General features: G+C 35.5%; 4 protein-coding genes across 5 annotated transcripts; 2 read left to right on the top strand and 2 right to left on the bottom strand.

The window, feature by feature from the left end:
* Window positions 1-1135: 1135 nt before the first annotated feature.
* On the bottom strand, window positions 1136-1908 carry LOC107729736 (thyrotropin subunit beta-like). The gene is made up of 2 exons (XM_016540409.1): window positions 1750-1908; window positions 1136-1429 (listed from the first exon to the last, which is right to left on the bottom strand). Exons 1-2 carry the CDS (start codon window positions 1906-1908, stop codon window positions 1136-1138), a joined length of 453 nt encoding a protein of 150 aa, XP_016395895.1.
* A 3221-nt stretch (window positions 1909-5129) lies between these two features.
* LOC107729725 (sodium-coupled monocarboxylate transporter 1-like) lies at window positions 5130-12737 on the top strand. Its single transcript, XM_016540399.1, has 15 exons — window positions 5130-5483; window positions 6703-6768; window positions 6979-7030; window positions 7865-7932; window positions 8175-8329; window positions 8651-8791; window positions 8885-9014; window positions 9096-9184; window positions 9833-9858; window positions 10178-10245; window positions 10370-10456; window positions 11180-11370; window positions 11882-11991; window positions 12077-12165; window positions 12618-12737. Exons 1-15 carry the CDS (start codon window positions 5130-5132, stop codon window positions 12735-12737), a joined length of 1746 nt encoding a protein of 581 aa, XP_016395885.1.
* Window positions 12738-13259: 522 nt separating this feature from the next.
* On the top strand, window positions 13260-15321 carry LOC107729778 (uncharacterized). 2 transcript variants are annotated; one of them, XM_016540464.1, is made up of 4 exons: window positions 13260-13338; window positions 14021-14522; window positions 14616-14777; window positions 15055-15321. In XM_016540464.1, exons 2-4 carry the CDS (start codon window positions 14042-14044, stop codon window positions 15291-15293), a joined length of 882 nt encoding a protein of 293 aa, XP_016395950.1. In that variant the 5' UTR covers window positions 13260-13338; window positions 14021-14041; the 3' UTR covers window positions 15294-15321. The 2 variants fall into 2 exon arrangements, with proteins under 2 accessions (XP_016395950.1, XP_016395949.1); XM_016540463.1 differs by having other exon boundaries at window positions 14613-14777.
* Window positions 15322-15720: 399 nt separating this feature from the next.
* LOC107729777 (synaptonemal complex protein 1-like) lies at window positions 15721-24541 on the bottom strand. Its single transcript, XM_016540462.1, is given in 31 exon segments — window positions 15721-15873; window positions 15940-16044; window positions 16168-16275; window positions 16357-16425; window positions 16543-16680; window positions 16763-16888; window positions 18340-18432; window positions 18528-18638; window positions 18731-18847; window positions 19066-19128; window positions 19226-19288; window positions 19382-19463; window positions 19554-19624; window positions 19710-19827; window positions 20455-20558; window positions 20668-20772; window positions 20863-20979; window positions 21060-21121; window positions 21213-21280; window positions 21432-21616; window positions 21722-21816; window positions 21899-22007; window positions 22858-22931; window positions 23063-23129; window positions 23243-23301; window positions 23420-23493; window positions 23568-23635; window positions 23748-23912; window positions 24081-24124; window positions 24215-24296; window positions 24416-24541. Coding segments are annotated over 31 exon segments (3009 nt in total). The 3' UTR covers window positions 15721-15732.

Raw genomic sequence — 24541 nt, 5'->3', positions numbered from 1 at the left:
CCTACACCACCGAACCTCCAAACCATCAAGACTTTCATCCGAGACTGCATCCGTACGCTCGTTCCAGGCCAAGGCAATGCAAGTATTGTGCATTTAACTGAACGAAACAGAGGTTTAGTATAAGCTATAGACCCCGTTATAAACGGCACTGATGGTTTTTAACTCAGGTGGTTCTGACTCATTTTCCATAACTGCATTCTCTGGTTTCTCTAATGGCTTCATTCATCCACTTTAGCTCCTCTTTTGTATGTTGTATGTGTGTGTGAGTGTATGTATGCTTGTTTGTTTGTTAGACTAGTTTGTGTTAGTGTTTAGTTAATAAAACTCTTGTGCACAAATTACATGAGTTTCTGATTCTGCCTTGCAAATTAATTGTCCCTTTACGATTTTGATCCTTGCTACATGTTCTAATGCATTAAAACTGTATGAAAGTATTTTCTGTAGCCACGGAAATATTTCTTTCCTAGAGTTGATATGAACTTACACTGAATGTTCGCTGGACGAACAGATTGGTTGATGGCCATTTAATTCTGCTATATACTGGCAGCTGATATAAATAATTGTAATTAATCACAATTAATTGTAATTATTTATATACATTTCCCTTTTGAGCTAATTTGCTACAAAAATTATTACATATTGCCATGAAAGTTTGTTGGTTCTGGGACTTCACCTCTCGTTTTGCTTCTATTGCACGACAAGCCTTTGTCTTTACAGTTTACTGGAAACCACAATAGAGTATGAATAATTACACACAGACACAAACTTTTAAACCATAAACACTAACAATAATGATAAAAACTAATTTTTATGGAAGGATTTTCACTCTATATTTTTTATAGAAGCACTGCCAATCAAACACTAAAACATCACTAAAGTTTACAGAATGGATATTATCCATAAAAGCATAAGTATTTGAACCCCATTAAAACCACACCTTCTTTTTAACCACTTTTGGCCTCATTAAAGACATCATGCGCTTGATATAAAAAACCGCAAATATAATGTGTTAGTGTAAGGCAACTTGGTGACATAAGGTTTACTCAACGATTACCTAAAAAAAAAAAAACTGTACACAGTCAACTGCTACAAACACTTTGTTTTATTTAAGTTTTAGTTAAGGACTAATCAAACATTACTCATACTGTTCCCAATATGCCTGGATGTAGTTGTTCTCCTCAGGGTCAGGGTACAAATGACGGACAGGTTTGGAGCACTTCATGCCAGCGTTGCTGGTTTTGTGGGCACATTCATCACTGTGGGTATTACATGTGCTGCAGTGGCAGCTAAGTGCCACCGGATAGGTGAAGTGAGGATCTGCATGTGAAGGGCAGCCGGGCAAGATGGCCGTCCGGTACTCTACTTCTTGATACGTGCAGCCCCTCTGAACCAGGAAACGAGGACCCACCAACTCCTTCACATTACTGTCCTATAGGATGGATATTGTGATGCAGATTTAGCCACACTAAATCAACATCCCAGTTATCTTAAAATGTCTATAAATTGCATTACTCATGCTCCTATATTTACAAACCCATTCAACCTTTGTTCTTCTGTGGAACCCAAAATAAAATTACATTCAATGGAAATACATTTTTTTTCCTCTGTTTGTGTTCCACAGAAGTCAGTCATACAGGTTTGGCAAACAATAAGAGAATTATCATCTGCTTGTTGTGCTGCAAGCTGGAATATCTCTCCTTGGATCCACTTCCCTGTACACCTTCACTTTTCCTCACCGTGTTCGCTTACCCTGGAGAAACAGAAGCCCATGCAGATGGTGGTGTTGACAGCCACACAGTAATTGCACTCCTGTCTCTCGATGTAAATGGTGTACTCAGTGGGTGCACACATAGGCATGGCTACCTTCATCAAAATACCCAGCAGGCCAACCACATACACAGGAGACATAGCTGGCGGAATAGCAGGATGTCTATTAAAGAGATACGGAGAACCAGAGTGAATATAATGAAAAATAAACACTAAAAATCACAAAAGTAGACAGTAAACCAGGCAACATGATTTAAAAGTCCTCTTAAACTAGAAATGACATTTTTTTGAGAAATGTGAGTGGTGCTGGCACTTGCTGTGGGTGGTTGCTAGTGCATTGTTATGTGGTTACATATGCTGCCTTCCAGCACCTTCGAGTTGGGCGCTTATTATTGCGACATGTCACGCATTCAAATTGGAAACATAACATGGAAGCAGTAGAACAAATGAAATACATTGTGAACAATAAACCCACATAACTACATATGAATTCAAAAGGATGAAAACACATTTCTATCACTTATTTTTACATGGAATCACAACAAAATGCAAAGTTAACCGTAAGAGTTGAGTAATTAAAACCATTTGCTATAGACTTGCTTTCTGATCTCCCTTTATATAACTTATACACATTATCTATATTATAGATATTCACATTTTCGCCATGTTTTTAATTGATGCCTCTTCCAACGTCACAACTACGCAATTTGTCTATCACAGAATTCCGAGTTTCTCACTCGACTTTGCTTCGTAATTACAATATTTCCAACTCCGCTTGAAGGGTAACCACAGTAAGGGCGAATTCCAAACGGCGTTTTTGTACCCTTGAACGATACTTTGGGAAGGGAGCGCCATTCGTAGGTGGTGAACTGTCACGAATCCGGTCTATGAACTTCCGTTCACTCACCACTGGACTATTACCATGTACCTGGATTATCTCTCTCTGTCTAGCCCTCTGGATGTCGTTTGCTGATCGGAGACCCTCGTCTGCTCTTGGATTATTCTTGTGTCTTGCCCGTACCATACCAGTTTGCCATTGTTTGACCCTGCCTGTGTTCGGACCATGTTTATAAATAAAGCTTGCACATGGATCCTCACGTCTCATCGGCCCCATTACATGAACACCATAAATCCATTCATGACGGGCCCTTCCACAAGTCCGTTTAGCGATTTTTAATATTGTTATTACCATTATTATTATTTTGTTACAGCATGCAGTGACTCAGCGCTAGAAAAAAAAAACACAGGATTGAATGTTTAAAATGGAGATACTTTTAAATTTTTACACCGTCTTAAAAACGTGACATTGAAAAAGCCTTGGGAACTTTAACTCAAAAATACACACCGAATGTCATAGCTATCATTTCATGTGTCTTTCTGAGCTTTCCTAAACTTTTTGACTGTCAAACAGCAGTATTATAGTAGAAATCAAAGGACCACTTACCTGGAGGGGATCTGGTCAAGCCTGTTTGTGTCGAAAGGCTGCTGTTCTTATACAGACACTGAACATGACCTCCATCTGTCTCCATCATCATCTATTGTGCAGCATGCATAAAACTAATGTTTTCTAACCAAATCACCCGCATGCTGTATGCTCACCTTTCAGGGCCCACTAAATATTCACCTTGTATCTAAATTAGTTGCTGCTTTTCATGCAGGTCTGTTACATTTGAATATCAACTAAAGTCTCAAGTGTTTCTCTTAAAATGACTTGTAAAATCAAAAATCAAAATAGAATTAAAAAAATAATTAAATGAACAAAATAAAAAATATAAACAATTAGAGATTTTTTTTTTTTTTAGGTATATTTGGCTTTGGTAGTATCCTATCTCTTGTTCTTGGAGGAACTTTATGAGAATTTTATAGTAAAGTCTGTGACCTTTTATTGCAGACTTTGTATCTGAGGACAGTTGCAGACATCGTTGAGATCTCAGGTAATCTCATGAATAGACAATCTACAACTATTAGTAAAGTCTAAGAAAAATAACTAAGACACTAGAGAGATCTCATTTGGGATTTTCCTTTCCTACAGTAGCTTTTTGGGTCTGATCCAAAATCAATCTTGCCACCGTATGATAGCTTTGGTATAAACATATATAATGTCACTTTTCTACAATAATTACAGGATTCATGTAATACTTTTCTAGTGTTCCTAAGATACTCAGTGTTTAAATATATCCTATGTCGGTTATGTACACAAATTAAGCTGTATTATAACATGGCAACAAATGGGTTTCATTTACTCATCTAGCTTGACAGATCACACACCTGATCTTTACGTGCTATCAGCTCAGTCAATTTACCGAGTTCTCATCATATAAATCTTTCATGTCTTATCTGGTGTGCAAAGTTCACAGTACAGTATAGAAAATAGAAAAGTAAATGCACGCACAGTTTGCATGCAATTCTTTCCAGCTGAGTGCTTCGCATCTTCAGCGCTCAAATAGGAGAAAGGATGCCATTAAAAATTGTTTTGCAGCTTGGAGAACCTGTAACAGCATCACAACGACAAGATGTTTTGACGGTGTCACAGATTAACTTCCTAATGTTGATTTACTGGAGTGAACTATAGGTTCATGTTCACAGTACACGTGCCATTGAATAGCATCTATGTGTGATTTTACAGCTATCTTTTATGTACTCATATCTGACGACGTCCTACAGAACCCTTGTTTCACATGCTGTTAATAATTGCTGCATCTTATCACCTGTAATGTTTCTGTCAAGCTGTAACGGAATGGAAAACGGCACACAGTTTCTGATTTACCTGGAATCGTCAGTAGACACTGATTCAACAGGACCCACAAGAAACATTTTAAGCTAAAAACAAAAGTCTTATTTCAAGTAAACTTCAAAAGAGTACCAGGAACTGAAGAATTTGACATGACCTGCTACGAGCACGTGATGAAATGGTATGTTAGTTCTGTTCTGGACGTCCTCTGATCTTCTGAAAAGGGCCTAGAGCTTCTTGCGGTTTACCTTATTAGCTTATCAATGGAGGGCAAATGAGTTGACTGACTAAGCGTGGTTAAAGTCAGCACAAAGCGTCCTCATAAATTCATTAAGCAACTTTGATTAAACTGTTCCTGCAAGATTAGGAATAAAAAACATTCACTTGCTATTACAATGTAACTTGATATGTCTTCTGGCCTTGAGGGATCATTAACCCAAGTTTTTTTGTGGTTGGTCCAAGATTACAGAAGACCTGACTTCTTATCAGTTATTGGCACTGACAGGAGCTACTTGGTTTCTTCTCCTGTTGGCTAAAGCTTCAGACTAATTTCCAGCTGAACATCACTTCTGACCGGCGTGACACCGGCTATATAGCTTTTGAAGGTCTCACTGAACACACTTTCCGAATCATGCCGGGCAGCGGAGGTCCAGTTGCGACGTTCTCAGTATGGGACTATGTGGTGTTCGCCGGCTTGATTCTTTTTGCTGCGGGCATCGGCTTGTTCCAAGCCATCCGTGGACGCAAGGAGGCCAGCAGTGATGAGTTTCTCCTGGGCGGCCGTCAGATGACCGCAGTGCCTGTGGCTTTGTCCCTCACAGCTAGCTTTATGTCAGGTATCACTGTTATTGGCACTCCTGCGGAGGCGTATATGTACGGCACACCATTCTGGCTCTTTGTCTTCTCCTACACCATCATGTCCATCATCAGCGCTGAACTCTTCGTGCCTCTGTTTTACCGGCTGAGCATCACCAGCACATACGAGGTAAGAGGGCAACACTGGGCACAAGGGGTTTGCATGAGGACAGAGAACAGAGACAGAAAACACCATTTGTGCCTGTGCTTGCTAAAGAATCAATTGATGGAAATAGAACGAGGACCAGAGAGAGAGACAGTGAAATAAGGATTATTAAAGGAAAGAGGTAATGTCAGGATAGCTTATTTGTGACCCTGGACCACAAAACCAGTCATAAGGGTAAATTTAGTGAAATTGAGATTTATACATCATCTGAAAGCTGAATAAATAAGCTTTCCATTGATGTATGGTTTGTTAGCACAGGACAATATTTGGCCAAGATACAACTATTTGAAAATCTGGAATCTGAGGGTGCAAAAATATCAAAATATTGAGAAAATCACCTTTCCAAATAAAGTTCTTAGCAATGCATATTATTAATCAAAAATTAAGTTTTGATATATTTACAGTAGGAAATTGACCAAATATCTTCATGGAACATGATCTTTACTTAACATCCTAATGATTTTTGGCATTTTGACCCATACAATGTATTGTTGGCTAATGCTACAAATATACCCGTGCTACTTATGACTGCTTTTGTGCTCCAGGGTCACATTTGTATAGATTTATCGCTTCTAGACATTTTCATAGTGAAGAGTTTTATTGTATAATCCAAAGTGCAAAAGCTATTCTTGGTTACTGTCCATGACCGCTGTACAACATTTCCAGTTACTTCAACTTAAAAACTAAAGTTCAGTTGCTGCCTTCAATTTTATGTATAATCAAGTTGTCTGTACAAGCCATTTCAGGTTCAATTATTTTACACTAACTTTAAAAATAAGTTAAAAATGCTTAAATTATTTTGAATTAAAGTAATCGAAAAATGTTATTATATGACTAACTGGTTACATAATTTTGTGCAGTTTGGAAAAACAACAACAACCCCCCGCCCCCCCCAAAAAAAGTAAACTCAAAATATTTAAAAATGTAAAATAAATCTAAATGAAAACAAAAAGGTATATATTTAGAGTTCAAATAAATCAATGACGTGTACTTCGGTAAAAGGTTTAGATAATGTGACTTTTCGACACAAGATTCTTATCATTAACCTTTAAAACAACAGATGTTAACAGTATGTAATAGTTGATCGTACAAACCGAGTTTTGTGTAATTATGTAAATTATATAAAGCAAATTTGTTGTTTCGTTCGCTAATAATTAATTGAATTGGTCACTTGTTTTTGCAGTACCTGGAGATGCGTTACAACAAGCTGATACGAATGATTGGAACCAGCATGTATATTGCTCAAACCGTGAGTTGGCTTTTAGCTTCTTGCGTGACTTTATACATAACTAAACACGCATTGCAATTGCGTCATCGTATTTCACTTTGGAAAAACAATGTCTGTTGGGTCTATGCTGCTTTCATGTCATAATGTTGCATAGGTGTTGAATATATTGAAGAGTTTAAGGCAAAAGAGATTTTTGTCCAATTATCTAATGGGTATTGTTATCTCTGATAGGTTTTATACACAGGCATGGTTATCTATGCTCCTGCACTCGCACTTAATCAGAGTAAGTAAAGAATCATTTCCGTTTATTAATGTTTGGATAATAGAAGTCTCTTATGCTCATCAAGGCTGCATTTATTTAATCAAAAATAGAGTAAATGCAATTATTGCAATTTTGATCCTTCAGAAATCATTATAATATGCGGATTTTCTACTGAAGAAACATTTCTTATTATTATCAACGTTGAAAACAGTTGTACTGCTTGACATTTTTATGGAAACCATGATTTTTTTCAGGATTCTTTGATTAATTGGAATAAATTATATTTTAAAATATATTCAAATAGAAAACAGTTCTTTTAAATTATAATCATATTTGGTAACACTTTATTTTGATAGTCCACTTTAGACATTCTACTAACAGTAAGTAGCTTTGCAACTACATGTCAACTAGCAGTTATTAGAGTATTAGTAGACTGTCTGCTTAATACTATTTTGATGGGTCCACAACATACTGACTATAAGAAACTTTGCAAGTATATGTCTAACCCTAAACCAAGCCTAACATGTAGTTGCAAATTAATGAGAATTGGTTAACATGTAGTTGCAAAGTTACTTTTAGTTTGTAGAATGTCTAAAGTGGACTATCAAAATAAAGCGTAACCTAATATTTCATAATATTAGGGCATTTATCATCAAATAAATGCAGCCTTGGTGAGCATGAGAGACTTCTTTCAACAACATTAAAAAATTGTATCATTCCGAACTTTTGAGCGGTATTGTATATCAAATCAAATAAAGCTAGCATGTAAACGTTCTTCAATTAGAATCCCTCCCAAAGGAGGATTTTAGCAAATGAAAACACATAAATATGTATAAATAAGCTGTTGTGTTGCAGTCACCGGTCTGGATCTGTGGGGAGTGCTAGTGGCAACAGGGGCCGTCTGCATCATCTACTGCACCCTGGTCAGTAACATAATTCAGTTTAATCGCAATTTCACACAGTGTCCCATACACTCCTGCCTGTTTTCTACTTTTACATAAATTACCATGAATAATAAAATCAGTAAAGGCTGTGAAAAAAGACCCATTTTCACCAACATTGCTGTCTTTTATATATTATTCTCAGCCTTCAGGTGCTCACCTAAACTATGATTTGCACGAAAGGACAAAATGTTCGTCTTACGTGAATATGCTTTTGTTAACAGGGAGGGCTGAAGGCAGTGATATGGACAGATGTGTTCCAGATGATCATCATGTTGAGTGGGTTTGTGGCGGTCATCGCTCGTGGAGCTGTGCTGCAGGGGGGATTTGAAAAGATCTGGAATGACAGCTACTATGGCGGACGTTTGGAAACGTTCAGGTAAAGAATTCTGCACTAACATACAGTACTGTTCAAAAGTTTGGGGTCACTTTTTAAAGAAATGTATACTTTTGTTTAGCAAGGATGCATTCAAGTGATGCGAAGTGACAGTAAAGACATTTATGATGTAACAAAAGATTCAAAATATTACTGTTTTTACTGTATTTTTGATCAAATAAACAGCCTTGGTGAGCATATGTTAGAACAAAAACAATTTGTACCGACCACAAACTTCTGAACAGTAATGTACAGTTAAATACAGACTACTTCAGATGGACAAACAGACAGATATTCTAACAAACCTCTCAAATGGTTCTTCAGTTTTGATCCTGATCCTTTGAGACGTCATAGTTTTTGGACAATTGTTGTTGGTGGCAGTCTGATGTGGGCATCCATGTACTCGATCAACCAATCACAGGTCCAGCGCTACATCTCCTGTAAGACAATGACTCATGCCAAGCTGTGAGTATGTTCACTCAAGACATGATATTATAAAAGTTCACTCATGCTAACATGGTGCAAACACTAGTGTCCTGTCAACATTTGCCCACACAGATCTCTGTATTTGAATATGGTGGGATTATGGGTGACAGTGAGTTTGGCCATGTTCTCGGGTCTCACCATGTACTCCATCTATAAAGACTGCGATCCTTTCACCAACAAAGATGTAGGAGCTTCAGACCAGGTAATACAAGTCCCAATAGTAGCGTTTTAATCTGTACTCACAATGCTTACGCTTAATCTGACCAAATCTAATGTTCGCCAGCTCCTTCCTTATCTGGTGATGGACATACTAGCAGAATTCCCAGGACTGCCTGGATTGTTTGTGGCTGCAGCTTACAGTGGTACATTAAGGTGAACAACAAATACATGTCTGTCAGATAAGTCCACCCTCATCATTTTGGGAAAGGTTTTCTAACCAGGACCATTGGAAATATATATATTTTTCTGACCAAGGGCAATTGTTATAGCAGTGCCAAGCCAAATACATATAAATATACATTTAATATACATATACAATAAATACACCAAACTATATTAAATACATGATTATATAAATAATAAAATAATTATTTTGAATATTTTTAAATATTATTTTTTCCCAGTTATATTTACACATATATATGTGACCCTGGACCACAAAACCAGTCATAATGGTCAGTTTTTTGAAATTGAGATTTATTATACATCATCTGAAATAAATAAGCTTTCCATTGAAGTATGGTTTGTTAGCTTAGGACCATATTTGGCCGAGATATATATTTATTTGAAAATCTGGATATAAAACTATATTAAATGTATTATTATTATAATTTTTTAAATTTCAAATATTTTTTTTTATATTTATTATAACAATTTGAAATATCATAACATACTTAAATTAGAACATGAGAATTTAGTTGACACAAAGTGTGGGATCCTCTAAATGTTAGGTCATGATGTAACACTACATGTGAATTTAGTTGATGTCAGGTCAGCATTAATTGTATCTGGTTTCAACAGTACGGTGTCGTCGAGTATCAATAAGGGTGCTTCTACTAAATACTGAGCAAAGGGTCTGAATACTTAGGACCATTTGATATTTCAGTTTTTCTTTTTTAATATATCTGCAAAAATGTCAACAATTCTGTGTTTTTCTGTCAATATGGGGTGCTGTGTGTACATTAATGAGGAAAAAAAATTAACTTAAATGATTTTTGCAAATGGCTGCAATATAACAAAGAGTGAAAAATTTAAGGGGGTCTGAATACTTTCCGTACCCACTGTATACACTGACAACTGAAGCAGGACCTGGTAGAGGAGGGGGATGATGGACTGACGTGTAAATGCTGTGCTGCTTATCTCTAGGTGTATTCTATGGAGGCGTGTGCATCGGTATGGCTGGTGTGGCATCTTTGATGGGCAATATACTGCAGGTAAATCTATTCTATACACAAAGCCAACATTTTAAATGCAATACTGCAGTACTGTCACTGCATCAAAGGCACCCTCTGCTGATAACAGACTGTAATTACACGCTATGAAACCCTTCCTCAACAGGCAGCTTTGTCTATATTTGGTATGATCAGTGGACCTCTCTTGGGCCTTTATTTGCTGGGCATGTTCTTCCGCTGTGTGAACTCCACGGTAAGAACGTACATCTCAATGTACTCATTACTACATTTCAAGTGTCATTTTGTGCATCTTTTTCAACAAATTACCAGTGTCTTAAAAGTGCACCAAGTAACGTTTTCCATAGAAACGGTTTGTGAACAGGGTATTTCTACAGTAGCTTCAGTAACTAAAAAATGCTTGCTTTTTACATCATTCTGCATCCACACTAATAGGGTTTCAAGACCACTGTCATATTAACAAAAGAACTTAATGCACTTTTAACACTAAACCAAAATTAAACAAATTACCAGTGTCTTAAAAGTGCACCAAGTAACGTTTTCCATAGAAACGGTTTGTGAACAGGGTATTTCTACAGTAGCTTCAGTAACTAAAAAATGCTTGCTTTTTACATCATTCTGCATCCACACTAATAGGGTTTCAAGACCACTGTCATATTAACAAAAGAACTTAATGCACTTTTAACACTAAACCAGAATTAAACTCTTTCCCCCGGTTTCACAGACATGGCTTAAGGCGAGTCCCAGACTAAAACGCATGTTTGAGCTGTCTCAACTCAAAATATCTTCCTCTGACATATCTTCAAATATGTCAGTTCCATTGTTCTGTCTCAAGATGCACACATGTAACGTCTTCTTCTAAGGCATTTTTATAAAAGCTGCTTAAATATCTTAATTTAACTAAGGCCTGGCTTAAGCTAGTACCACAGATTCATATGGATTAACTGTGTTCCTTCAGGGAGGTTTAGTTGGTTTGATTTCCGGCCTGGCTATAACGTTATGGGTGGGAATTGGAGCTCAGGTGTATCCTCCTTTACCTGAGAAGACCCTTCGGCTTTCCTTGAGTGTGGAAGGATGCATTGCACCAGATATGAATGAAACCACCACTATGACACCATTCAGCACAGTCCTACAAACCACAACTCCACAGTAAGCAATCCCATATTTGTATATATTTACAAAACAATTCAAAAGGTTGGGTTCAGGGTCTCTTATGCTCATCAAGCCTGCATTCATTTTATTAAAACACACCGATGCAGTTAATTTAAAAAATATTTTTACAATTTAAAATAATTGTTTTGTGTTTTCAAATATTTTAAAATGTAATTTATTTCTGTGATGTCAAAGCTGAATTTTCAGCAGCCATTAATCCAGTCTTTTAGGAAATCATTATAATATGCTGATTTGCTACTCTATAAATATTTCTTATTATCAATGCTGAAAAACAATTTCTGTAATTCTTAATAGTTTTTGTGGAAATGTGATACATTTTCAGAATGCTAAATAGAAAATTTCAAAATATATATAAATAAAAATAATACTTTGTTTTAAATAGAAATCTTTTGTAACATTATAAATGTCTCTATTGTCATTTTTTATCAATTTAATGCAACAAACAGAAATCAAAGCTAACTGTAACTTGTCTCATGGCATTCTTCAGGCCAAGACCAGCTTTGGCAGACAACTGGTATTCATTGTCCTACCTGTACTTCTGTCCTGTGGGCATAATAGTGACCATGGTCACAGGACTAATAGTTAGTGCAATCACAGGTAAGGTGACTCTTTCACATCTTCTTTTAGGTGTGGCAAAGAGAGTCAGAGATTGAACCTAAACTCTTATTTATCTTTACTTTAGGTGGCTGTAAGCTGGAGAAAGCTCGACCTGAGCTCTTTATTGGAAAATCAGATCTCATCTGCTTTGGATGCAGAAACTCAGACTCAGAGGTGAGAGCTTTCATTACCAGTGTGACCAAAAAAAAAAAAAAAAAAAAAAAAAAAAAAAAAAAAAAAAAAAAAAAAAAAAAAAAAAAAAAAAAAAAAAAAAAAAAAAAAAAAAAAAAAAAAAAAAAAAAAAAAAAAAAAAAAAAAAAAAAAAAAAAAAAAAAAAAAAAAAAAAAAAAAAAAAAAAAAAAAAAAAAAAAAAAAAAAAAAAAAAAAAAAAAAAAAAAAAAAAAAAAAAAAAAAAAAAAAAAAAAAAAAAAAAAAAAAAAAAAAAAAAAAAAAAAAAAAAAAAAAAAAAAAAAAAAAAAAAAAAAAAAAAAAACCTCATAGAAACGGAATTTTATATATTGTTTTTTTTAGGTCTGAAATAATATTTTTCAGTTAAAAAATAAAATAATAACAACATGCAGTAAGCTGACTTTGCATTTAATTGCATTTCATTCTTTTCTTTTTAGGTGTCAGACTTAATTGAGAAAGATCCAAAAAATATCCAAGGGCTGGAGAGTCCAGTTTTCTGCGACAATGAAATTGCACTGAAAAAGAAAGACTACAAGGAGAAGATCACTAAGTTTTGATTTGAAAAACAAACAGTTTTTGGATATGTTGTAAATAGTAAATTATGACTGTATTTTTTGTATGTTGAAATTGTTAAGTGATGATGATACATTCAATCTTTTCAAACCTTTCCATGAGAGAAGCAAGAAATTACTTTTTATTTTTATGTCAATAGGCTACATTATACTGTATATGGGCTTTTCTCATAAACTATATCAAAATTCTGTGATTTTAATGATCAAGTTTTGAATACTGTAAACGGTTTTGTAATAAATCTGAATTGTTTTGAAATAAAATTTGGCAAATGATTACGTGTCAAACTCACTGAGAAATAAAGTAGCACTCAGGAAGAAACCACTGAAATCAAACATGTGCAACAGAGTGAAGGGTTAAAAACACTTTGGTTACACACGGGTTAAACAATGGCTGAACACCTGCCTCCTCGATGCCGGTAAAGGAAGTCAGTCATTCAAGGCCGGCCCACTCTACCTGTTTGTTTGACGTGGAGCCGAGCTGTTTTCTTCAGGAAGTGGAGAGCGGAGCCTGCGGCAGGTGGGGGAGTGTAATAACTGCTGCCAGCTACTTCCTGCTTTCACTACCACCGTTTCTTTCAGCTTACAGGTAAGTTCTGCTCTTTTGTCCGATATTAATTCTGTTTTTATATAAACTACAACTATCACACAAATGAGAGGATGAAGGAGAATGAAAGCAAGATGAGAGAAAGAAATAAGAGAAGAATTAGTTTCTTTTAAAAAGGTCCATAACACACAGCTTTTGTAACAATAATGTATACTGGATGTAAATTCAATTAACAATTAAATTATGGGAAGCCACTTTATTAGGGTAAATCTGTGATGGGGGACATTTATAAATGGGTCGCCCATGGCTGTTTGTTTAGCCTATGCAAAACCATGTGGCTCTTTGTTGTCTTCAGTTTCATGTCAGCGCCATTTTAGACTATTATAATGCCTTATGTTCTTCCAACTTCCTGTATGTGTTCTTTTAAACAAAGTATGCATTTAATTTTTTAATCAATGTATTAATAATTCAAATGTCTAGTACAAAAAAGGTGTTTTGGTAAAGAAGAGAAAAACACTGTTTAAATAATAAAATACAAAGGAAGTCATGATGCTACCTATTTACCAGAAATAAAAGCGCCTTGCAAGCGCCTAACAGGAAACCACATGTCAACACCACATACAGATAAAATGCACTGAATTAGGTCATGCGTTGTATGAAAGTGTATGTCTTATCTCTTGACCTGTTGTGACTTATGTTGAGTATATGTTTTTGTTTTTTTAAGGAGCAAGCAGTTGCAACAGTTATGGGTGTGTTAACTCTTCAGCTTTTGGTATGTGGCCAGCTAATATTGTTGTCGTTTGTCTTGAATAATATAACCGGTGCACAAAGGATCAGTATGTCACCATCAAGCTTGACAACTACAATAGCTCCACCTCTGAATGCAACAGGAAACCACACAGAAAATGTCTCAAATTTATCAAGCTATTCAGCATACAATGATAGCGCAACAACTCAAAACAACTGGACAACCCCCACCACTACTTTGGGACCCAACCAAAGCAATGTAACAGGATCAGCAGGGAAGCTAAACACAACAGAAAATGCTCAGACAACCCAATCAGCCACATTCAACATCAGTTCAACAGCTATCACTTCTACAGACAACAGCACTCATAGCAGCAATGGAAGTGCTACATCAAGCACTACAGCAGTGACCCAATCCACTGCGATTACTTCTACTGCTGTAACTCAAAACAGCTCAGCTTCCTTCAATGAATCTCAAGGTAGGTCTGAACATAACCTAGCATTAATAATGTAAACCAAATAATGAAATATGTTTACCCTGCCTAACTACTCCTACCTCTATCTTAAAGCAGACGGTGGCCTGAATCATTCAGAGAAATCTCTGACCATTTTATTCAGCATTCTACTTGGTGTAATAGTTCTGGTAATTCTGGGACATTTTGTGTACAAGTTCGGCAGGAGCAAAGAGAGAAGTGTCCAATACACTCACCGCCGCCTCCAGAATGAAGATACAGGTTAGGAAAACCTATCTGTTAAAACGAATATTTCCTTGTAATATGATCAATGATCTTATTGGTGGTGTTTTGCTAAGGTTTTAAAAGACCTAGCAACCACTCATTACACCTTAGAAATAGGTTAAAGTCTGATAAAGTTGTCAGGCCAATTCCAACATCATGCCGTCAAGTCATGGGCGATGGGCAAGCACATTTAATCTAGCATTTAGTTTACAGTAATCATAAAGAATAAATATTCACTATGAACGGTATTATTGTCTGTAATTCCCTTTCATAGGTGAGCCGTTTGCACTGCCAGATGACACGCTGGTCATTTCAGGAGGACTCTATGATGGCCCTCAGATTTACAACCCCACCATGACAGTGCAGAACGAAGAAATCCAGACAGACACATCTGGATTTGCTTCCAGACCCACTCAGTTCCGCTTGGAGTTTCTGAGAGAGGATCAAGACAGAGCATTCGACCATGAGACCTCCACCTTTCAGACATTCCATGCACATGACCAAGAGCCTTAAGATCTCAGCAACAAACCTCTTTTTATTAGAAAAAAAAAATATTTTTGAGCTGAAAATGTTACTTTTAGTTGAAGAGTCTATGGGAAAAGACTGTTTTTAAAGTTACATTTTTTGAACTTTGAAACTGAAAATTTGAAGTAATGAAATTAGTGAACATAACAGATAAACACAAATGTAAATACAAATATGTGAAAAACACAACCAACAATACCAGGAACCAGCATTTTTTGATAAACATTTTAAGGTACTGTATTTTAACTGAACATACTATATAGAGAAACTGTGTACGAAGAGCTTAGAATAAATAATATAAATATACTTCTACTTATTCAAACATCAGTAGAAATTGCAAGCAATCAAAAGCTATTGTCTTAAGAGTATGTGTACTCTAATTTAAAAAAAAAAGGATAATCACACATTTTTTGATGCTTTGATACTTTTAAGCAAAGATTTTGTCTGTTACTTTTTTTTTCTTCTTATCTGAATTGCTAACGGTGGTCCATCCAGCATCTCGCATTCTCTTTATTGCAGCCAGTTTCAGCACTGTTCCTGGAGATTTACATGGAAAAGAACTCTGCACCTGTACATCATTTGCATATGATGACAGTCAAAACAAGAACATAAAGGAATAAAATTGGGACAAAACTGGTCAAATGTTATTTTTTACCTTCTTGAACATGTCCAAACTCCCTGTGTCTGCCTCTTTTGGTTGCATAGGTTTCTTTGATTTCACAGGTCTTGGAGAGAAACTCTAAGGGAATTACGAAAGAGTAACACAAACCAAATAAAACTGACTGCAATTAAAAATGCAGATCACTGAAAAACTGTTTGTATATAGCACTATACCAATGGTATGTAAATAGATCAAATTTACCAGTATGTCATTGCTGTCTGAGTTGTCTGATTTTGGATCCAGCTTCAGAATGTTTTCCTTCCAAGACCCTGTAATCTCAGGTGTGGGTGGTGTGCGAATTCTGAATGACTGAAGTGGAAAACAAACTGGCTCATATAAATGTTCAAGATGAATGATGAATAGTGCAAAGAGTTCAGGTTGCCCCCATACCTTTATTTGAGGTGTTGTTTTAGTCGTTTTGCTCCATAATGGGGTATGAAGGTCTTTATTCACCGTTCCCTTGCATCAATAACAAAACAAAACAAAAACAAACAAAAAACACACACACACAAAATGTTGATAGATGTGAAGAATAAGAATGCAAAAAATGGACAAAGATAATGGGAAAAAACCTACAGCAGGAGTGTAAGATGCATTTCTTGATGCTTCATTTTCATCCTCATTTAAAAGTTCATACACTGCCTTCTTTGTGATGTCAGCTTTTTGAGTTTTAGAGATCTTGTTTCTTCCTTTCTTTGGTTTGATTTCATTTGCCTAAAACAATATTTTCATATTGCACTGTCCATTTTAAATTGCCATGTATACTTATGGTATCTCAAATGACAAGATACAACACCTGTTGAAGTGTGTCTTTTTCAAGAGATGAGACTGGTGTCCTCAATGCCATCTTCTCTCCTTTGAGCTTTTCAAGTTGTTGTCTAAGCTCTTCATTTTCCACTTGCAGGTGAGACAGCTCCAGTTCCTAAATTTATCGGTTATTTGGTTTTTAGCAGACTTGTAAATCCAAAAAATTTACATTATCTACTAAAATGACAATAGTGCTACAGCAATCTTGGATTAAATATCTCAAGGACACAACTCAGCATCAAAGATTCCAATGAATTTATAAATCCATATTTTGGACCTAGGACTCTATAATTAACATCTCAGACATCTAATGACTAGGGCTGTGTATAACCAGCAAAGTCACGATACGATACATATCACGATAAAGGACTGCACTGAACCTCAGAAGAATTTAGTAAAACAGCTGTTTATTAAACACTGCATATCTCTCTCTCTCTCTCTCTGTGTCGTAAATGAACAGTTGATGAATTACGCTTTTCTGAGAATAGAATATTGAAGTGGAGATCGCTAAACTGCAAGGTAAAACTAAAACCGGTGTTTTCAGAAAGCAAGCGCGTTTATCCAGTGGAGAGAGAGCGCGCGTGCACATGGTTGCCAGGTTGACAAAGATAAGTAACACACTTAGCCGAAATTTCCGTATTGCGCAAGTGGGAAGCTCTGTTTCGGGTATTACGTCTCTTTATATCAGGCAACCCAGTTGTGTTCCTCTGCGGCCAGATTAAACCTTGTTATAGCCTATATATTATGCTCTATTAATTATTTTTTAGAAACATCGAACTTTTCTGCTCAATTTTAAACGTTGTTCTTGTATTCAAATTGAGCGCGGTCCACTGCTGCACACGTGCCACAGTATCGATACAGGGCCAGCTGTATCGATACTTGTATCGTCAAATCTCTGTGACGATACATCGTCGTATCGATGTATCGAACACAGCACTACTAATGACTATGTTATTTTGAGTATGATATTCATTTCAAGCTTTGGATTGCAAGATGTCATGTTAAGCCATAAAAAGGTCAAATAATTACCAGAGATGCTTTGCTTGCACTGACTTCAGCCTCTCTCATCCGTTTTTCACTCAGCTCTGCATCTTTTTCTTCTACCATTTTGTCATACTCATGCTACCAAGAAAAAAAACAACATTTAAGTGAATAAAAAGTGTTCAAGAACTGAAAATATTGTATAATTTCAGAGGCCACTTAAGAATATTAATGACCTTGTGCCTCTCCATCAAAGCAACCATGTCTGATATCTTCTGCTGGCATTATAGCCTATATATTATGCTCTATTAATTATTTTTTAGAAACATCGAACTTTTCTGCTCAATTTTAAACGTTGTTCTTGTATTCAAATTGAGCGCGGTCCACTGCTGCACACGTGCCACAGTATCGATACAGGGCCAGCTGTATCGATACTTGTATCGTCAAATCTCTGTGACGATACATCGTCGTATCGATGTATCGAACACAGCACTACTAATGACTATGTTATTTTGAGTATGATATTCATTTCAAGCTTTGGATTGCAAGATGTCATGTTAAGCCATAAAAAGGTCAAATAATTACCAGAGATGCTTTGCTTGCACTGACTTCAGCCTCTCTCATCCGTTTCTCACTTAGCTCCGCATCTTTTTCTTCTAACATTTTGTCATACTCATGCTACCAAGAAAAAAAACAACATTTAAGTGAATAAAAAGTGTTCAAGAACTGAAAATATTGTATAATTTCAGAGGCCACTTAAGAATATTAATGACCTTGTGCCTCTCCATCAAAGCAACCATGTCTGATATCTTCTGCTGGCATTTGATTTCTGTGTCATCTTTACTCTTCAGTGCCTCCATGGCTGTTTGCTTCAGTTTCTGTACCTACAAACAAACAAACAAAAAAAAAACAACAACCTTATTTGCATCAAGTTTAATTAATTCTTCAGTTATAGCATTTGATGAAAAAAATTCACCTCAAGGTTGAGTTGAGCCTCTGATGTTGATTTGTCTTCGAGGTCAGAGCTTATTTTCTGAAGCTCCTCCTTGTGACACTTCTCTATACTTTCTGAATCTTCCTTCAATTTAATAATCTGCAAGAAATATGTCAAACACTGTAACATGACCACTGTTTTACTTCAAATTTATGAGAAAGCAGTGTATATGTGTATTAAATCTTGTCACAAAAAACTCATCACAAATTAAATGAATTTTGGCTGACATTTCCAAGATCCTGTTTCATGTTGACTTTCAACATAAACTTCTTTCAACATTATTTGATCATTCAGAAAAATAATAGTAAATGATCTACCTCTTTTAGACATTCCTCTTTAGCTTTTGTTTTGGTCTCTAGTTTTGTTTTAGTGTTTGTTAGCTGAAAAAAATGAATAAATAAAAATTATATTTAAAAATGTGTTTAATGAGTACAGAGAACAATAGTGTAATGTATGTCACAATGTGATTTTTTTTACCTTTGACTCCAGTGCTTTGATTTGTTTGTCTTTTAACAGAAGTTCCCGCTTTGCGGTTTTGCCCTGTTGGTGTGATTTTGATTTAACATGAATTATGGTTAGATACATGAGATGATACTCAACTAAAATAATAAAATAGTAAAAAAAAGAACGCACACTCTCCTTCAACTGCTGCTGAACATTCTTACTCTCTTCATCCTGCCCAGCAATTTTTGCAGATAAAATATCCACCTGCTCCCTGGAATATGAAATTGTATATGTAAGACAAAATATAACAAATAAAACCAAATTTGAAATGTTACAAGACGAAAGTCTCTTCTAATCTTACTGAAGCTGTTGTTTCTCTCTCTCAAGTCTCTCTATTTCTGTCTTCTCTCTTTCTGCATTTGCATCGCTTTTCTGTAAAGAAAAACCACAACATACAGCATTTGGGGATCTCGTTGTCATATTTACTACATACAGAGACTTGATTTAATTTACAAACCATGAGATGAGACTGAAGGACTTTCTTCTCTAAAGCACCACTATCAGCCTGTTGTTGAATGGTGTCCTTCTGTATCTGCAGGTCATTAAACTTCAATATCAGCTCCTCATATTTCTCCCTTTAAGAAAAAAAAAAAAAGAGCTTTCCATAAAATATTGAATGGATTTCAATGGTACAATAGCAGAATGGCCAAATACTTCATTTAATGAGATTTAAATGAACATTGCAATGTTTTTATATCTTATTTTCTTATAAGAAATTTAGGTCACACTTTAGTTTGGGGACCAGTTCTTACTATTAACTAATTATTGACTATGAGTTTTGCCTCAGTAAACTCCTATTTACAGTTTATTAATAGTTAGTAAGATTAAGTTAGTAAGTTGTTAAGTTTATGGAGTAGGATTAAGGGATATACAATATGGTCATTCAGAATAAGCCATTAATATATACTTTATAAGTACTAATAAACCACTAATATGCTAGTAATATTCATGTTAATAAGCAACTAGTTAATAGTGAGAATTGGTCCCAATCTAAAGTGTTAGCAAAATTTAGTGTACATTCTTGTTTCCACATATAATAACTCGAAACACACATCCATCTATCTATTTACACTATCTGTATAGTATATGAAACAGTAAGCAATAAATTAGAGGAGCAAATGGCTAAACAAATTGACATTTATTGTTTTTAACATGAGTGGCTCAGTCCGAGATATAAAGATTAATGATATGGATGCTCTTACTTCTGCTGCATTATGTCACTCTCCAATCTTTCTACCTCTTTTGATGATTTACAACTGCTCTCCAAAGCACCTGACAATTGTTTCTCCACCTCTTTTAATTTAGCCTGGATGAAAGATTCAATGTGAGTATTTAAGTTATTTGACCATGTTTCATCATAAAACTCATATAAATACACATGCTTTTTAATATAATGAAAATATAAACATATTGACCTCTTTTAAAACTACAACTTCTTGCAGCTCTTCATTGTCAAGTCTAGCTTTTGTCAGGGCTTCCTTCATGTTTTTATTTTCTGTGCCGACACTCTCCATTTCATCCTGAGGGGTGATTGTTAGGTATGAAGCACATGTAGCACTTAAATTGCTATGTTGCTGTGTCAATGAATGCTTAATGACCTTTTTCCTCACCTTCAAATTATTTGCCTCACTTTGTTGCTCTTCAAGTGAGGCAATAAGCTGGAATACCTGAACCTCCCTTGTCTTTAATTCCTCCTTTATAGACGAGAGTGAGTTTGACTTCTCATCCTGTTACAGAAACACTATGAGCTTGGTTTCATGATTGCAATTCAAAGAATGTGAATGCTCAAACAGAAGAAAATACAAACCAGCTCATCTTTGAGTATCTGTATTTGCTTGCTATGGTCCTCTTTCTGCCCCTTGATAACTTCTGCATGAAGATAGTGTAACCAATGATTTTAGAATGGTACTAAGTATGCAAAAAATATCATTATTCATTACCATAGACAGTATTAACACACCTAACTCTGTGTTTTTGTCACTGAGTTCATTAACCAAGGAGCTTATCTTTGTCTCAAGGTCTTGTGCCCTGTGAAAACAAAGAAAGCATTTAATAAAAGATTAAATCAATTTTTAAAGTTCTTGATTAAATATATAATTTTATTTTTTTCTGTGATAATGGTTTGAAATTTACAAAAAAATATGCTAGGTCTTGTGCTGATATAGTCTCATTAACATACCTCTTTATCTCAGAAGTTAGTGAGGACTGCAAAGAATTCACTGTCAGCTCCATCTCTGAAAGCTGGTTTGACTGTTGCTCTTTGATGTTGTTTAGTTCCTGTAGTTCATCGTCTTTCTTTTGAAGAACTTTCTCATGGTTCTCCTTGCTTTGTTCCAGTTTGTAATTTAGGACTCTCTGTTTTTCCTATGAACAGCAATACAATGCATAACATGAATTATTTTAATATTTATGTACTATCCTTACAAGTAAGTAAGTACATTTGTATTAAGACCTTGCAAAAGGACAAACCTCCATCTCCCATTTGAGTTGCTCTGTCAACCTGAGTTTCTCCTCAAGTGCCTCCCGGTCCTGTGTAACGCTTTGAAGTAATTTCTGATGTTTCCCTAAAAACAACAAAAGTGAAGGTAAATGACTTTTTTTTTTAAATCAAGAAAAGACTGACGCAAATGTTTCATGCATTCTTACTTGCTGACTCCTCTATCACACTGGAGCTTTGCTGTGCCTCTTTGAGTTTTAGTGAAACATCTTTGAGATTGTTTTCTTTTTCTTGGAGTTCTTCTTGAAGCATAGCAACCTCAACAAGGCAAAGTCAAGCAACACAAAATACACATGTGTTTTAGTCACAACAAGAATACAAAGACAGGTGAGTGTTACTGTATGCAAGGTTTTTTTAAAGGGGTCATATGATGCGATTTCAAGTTTTCCTTTCTCTTTGGAGTGTTACAATGATTGTGCATAGATAAGATCCCTGAAGTTGCAAAGACTAAAGTCTCAAAACCAAAGAGATATTCTTTATCAAAGTTAAGACTAAAACGGCTCGTTCTAACACGCCCCCACATATCTACCTCACTATGTGGAAATATTAGCATAATGCCGCCCAAATGTGCACGAAAAGAAAGAAGGCGTGGTTTCAGTAACCGCAGCTAGTGTTGAAGCAGCCATGTCATGGAGACGCTGTGTGTTTCTAGGCGAAAGCAAAAGCACTTTATTTGGCCTTCCGAAAGTAGATGCATTTAGGAATCTTTAAGATTACTTACAACAGAACAGCAATGCATTTTATGGACGACCGTTTCATGAACCTAGGAGAGGAGGTAATTCTGACGTTGCTATGACAATCTGGCGCTTCTGAATCAGCTACTGTTTTGTTATTAGTTTAAGTATTTGCTAAAGGAGGGGGCTTTGTAGAAAACGAAGCGTTTGAGAGAGGCGGGGCATAGAGGACCTACAATAATGTACAGTATTTGAAAAATAATGTGTTTTTTGAACATTAAAGCATGTCAACATATTCTGTTACACCAAATACACAAAACAATGATCTTTAAAAAAGCATCATATGACCCCTTTAAAATCAAGATTATGAAGTAAGTGCTGCCCCCTTCAGGCTAAATGAGTTAATTGTAAGGCTCATGAGCAAAGGCACTAACCTCCTTCTCCTTCACATGGCATTCACTCTCCAACTTCACTTTAAGATCCTCAAACTGTGTAAGGCATTCTCTTACTGTAGGTAGAATGTTAACAAAATGTTTGTTTAAATGTTTCAATTCATTGTGTCAAATACACCATATGCTTCAAATGAATTCACTTAATTAGTTAAAAATTATTAGAACAATTAATAAAAAAAATTAGCACATTTCAACATATCCTGCTGATCAGCTTCTGCTTGCTTCCGAAGAGCTTCAAATGCTGCCACCATCCTCTGCAAATGAACAAATTACAATGTCATGAACAGGATTGTCCTAATCTAGGGTTCGGCCTATTGTCAACTCTGCATCCATCTTAAATAAATAAATAAATAATTAAAGTAGTTACCTGAATATTCTCATTGTTCTGTAAGAACAGATCATGAGTTTCTTCCCGTTCAGCCTCAACTATTCAGTCAAAATAAAAAACACATTATTGTCCTCTAATAACTGTCAGTGGTTTAACATATTTAGTGTTAAGCTACAGTATATTACATATTATATTATAATATGCTCTCACACTTACACAGATTCATTTTCTCAGCAGATCTCTCAAATGTGTCCTTTAGAATGTTACACAAATTTCTGGTTGCATTGCTTCTGCATAATAAATAATATAATAAATTATAATATAATATATGTGCTTATATAAAAATTACCCATGATTTACATACGTATTTCTAAGATCTTCATTCTCATTCAGTTGATCCTCTAATTTCATGCTCAGACCTTCATTTGCAAACTGCAAAAGACATAAGTCATAATTCTTTCTGACTTTAGTGAAGCAGACAAAAAAAGAATGAAAATAAATCTACTACCTGAAAATAAATCTACTACCTGCAAATCTGATTTACCTGAAGCTCTTGAATAGCTTTGCGCTGCGTCTCAATGGTTTTTCTGTTCTCCTGGAGCTTCCTGTCTTTTTGTGAAATCTCAGAATCTATTTTGAACTTCCAGAGTTTGATTTTCTCAGCTTCATCAAGCAATCTGGAGTACAGCTGGCTGGATCTTACTGATGTCTGTAATGCAAAAGCAAAACAGCTATTAAACTGCTTAGAGTTACTGACATTATGCATTTCACTGAATTCATAATGTGGACCTTAAACCATTATAGATTATAAAAAAATAAATGAATAATAATTTAAGCAGTAACTACAACACAAAATGAAATAAGCATTTAACCTGACCTCCTCCTTTTCCATCGGCATGACTGCAGCCTTCTTCATGCCCTCTTTAAGAACAAAGTATCAGGATTAATGGACTTACTTCATTAAAACCTATTCATTACAGTACACCTTTCCATTTAGATTATAAATGTTACCAGTTCTTGATGTCTTCGTAGGAAGCACCATTTTGGATGGAAATGGCAGACTGGTCTCCATATCTGAACACTTGTTATAACTCTACAAACAAAATGCACGTATCATCCTAAGTTACATTTAAATGTTCACACAGCAGTTTAGCAGCCAGAGGTCAAATAGCAACATTATAGCACCAACAGCGAATTTACAAGTTTGCCAACCTGGTTTGAAGGAGAAAAAAGAGAGTTTTCTTCAAACAAGCCTGTTTCCTGAGGCTTCACTGCAGAAACTTGACTCAAATGAGCTCTTGGGGGCACCAGCAGTTTGAAGTTGAATGGTTTTTGCAT

Source organism: Sinocyclocheilus rhinocerous, unplaced genomic scaffold (genome assembly GCF_001515625.1).
Source record: "Sinocyclocheilus rhinocerous isolate Xijiao unplaced genomic scaffold, SAMN03320098_v1.1 scaffold218, whole genome shotgun sequence".
Classification (NCBI taxonomy): domain Eukaryota; kingdom Metazoa; phylum Chordata; class Actinopteri; order Cypriniformes; family Cyprinidae; genus Sinocyclocheilus; species Sinocyclocheilus rhinocerous.
The sequence above is the reverse complement of the archived record's forward strand: the minus strand, read 5'-3'. Positions and strand labels throughout refer to the sequence as shown.

Coding starts and splice junctions, on each gene's coding strand:
- LOC107729736 (XM_016540409.1), bottom strand. CDS start 1,908: ATGTCTCCTGTGTATGTGGTTGGCCTGCTGGGTATTTTGATGAAGGTA. Junction 1,430..1,749: donor TGGGCTTCTGTTTCTCCAGG/GTAAGCGAACAC, acceptor TCCATCCTATAG/GACAGTAATGTGAAGGAGTT.
- LOC107729725 (XM_016540399.1), top strand. CDS start 5,130: ATGCCGGGCAGCGGAGGTCCAGTTGCGACGTTCTCAGTATGGGACTAT. Junction 5,484..6,702: donor GCATCACCAGCACATACGAG/GTAAGAGGGCAA, acceptor TTGTTTTTGCAG/TACCTGGAGATGCGTTACAA. Junction 8,330..8,650: donor GGACGTTTGGAAACGTTCAG/GTAAAGAATTCT, acceptor ATGGTTCTTCAG/TTTTGATCCTGATCCTTTGA.
- LOC107729778 (XM_016540463.1), top strand. CDS start 14,042: ATGGGTGTGTTAACTCTTCAGCTTTTGGTATGTGGCCAGCTAATATTG. Junction 14,523..14,612: donor TTCCTTCAATGAATCTCAAG/GTAGGTCTGAAC, acceptor TCTATCTTAAAG/CAGACGGTGGCCTGAATCAT. Junction 14,778..15,054: donor CCTCCAGAATGAAGATACAG/GTTAGGAAAACC, acceptor TCCCTTTCATAG/GTGAGCCGTTTGCACTGCCA.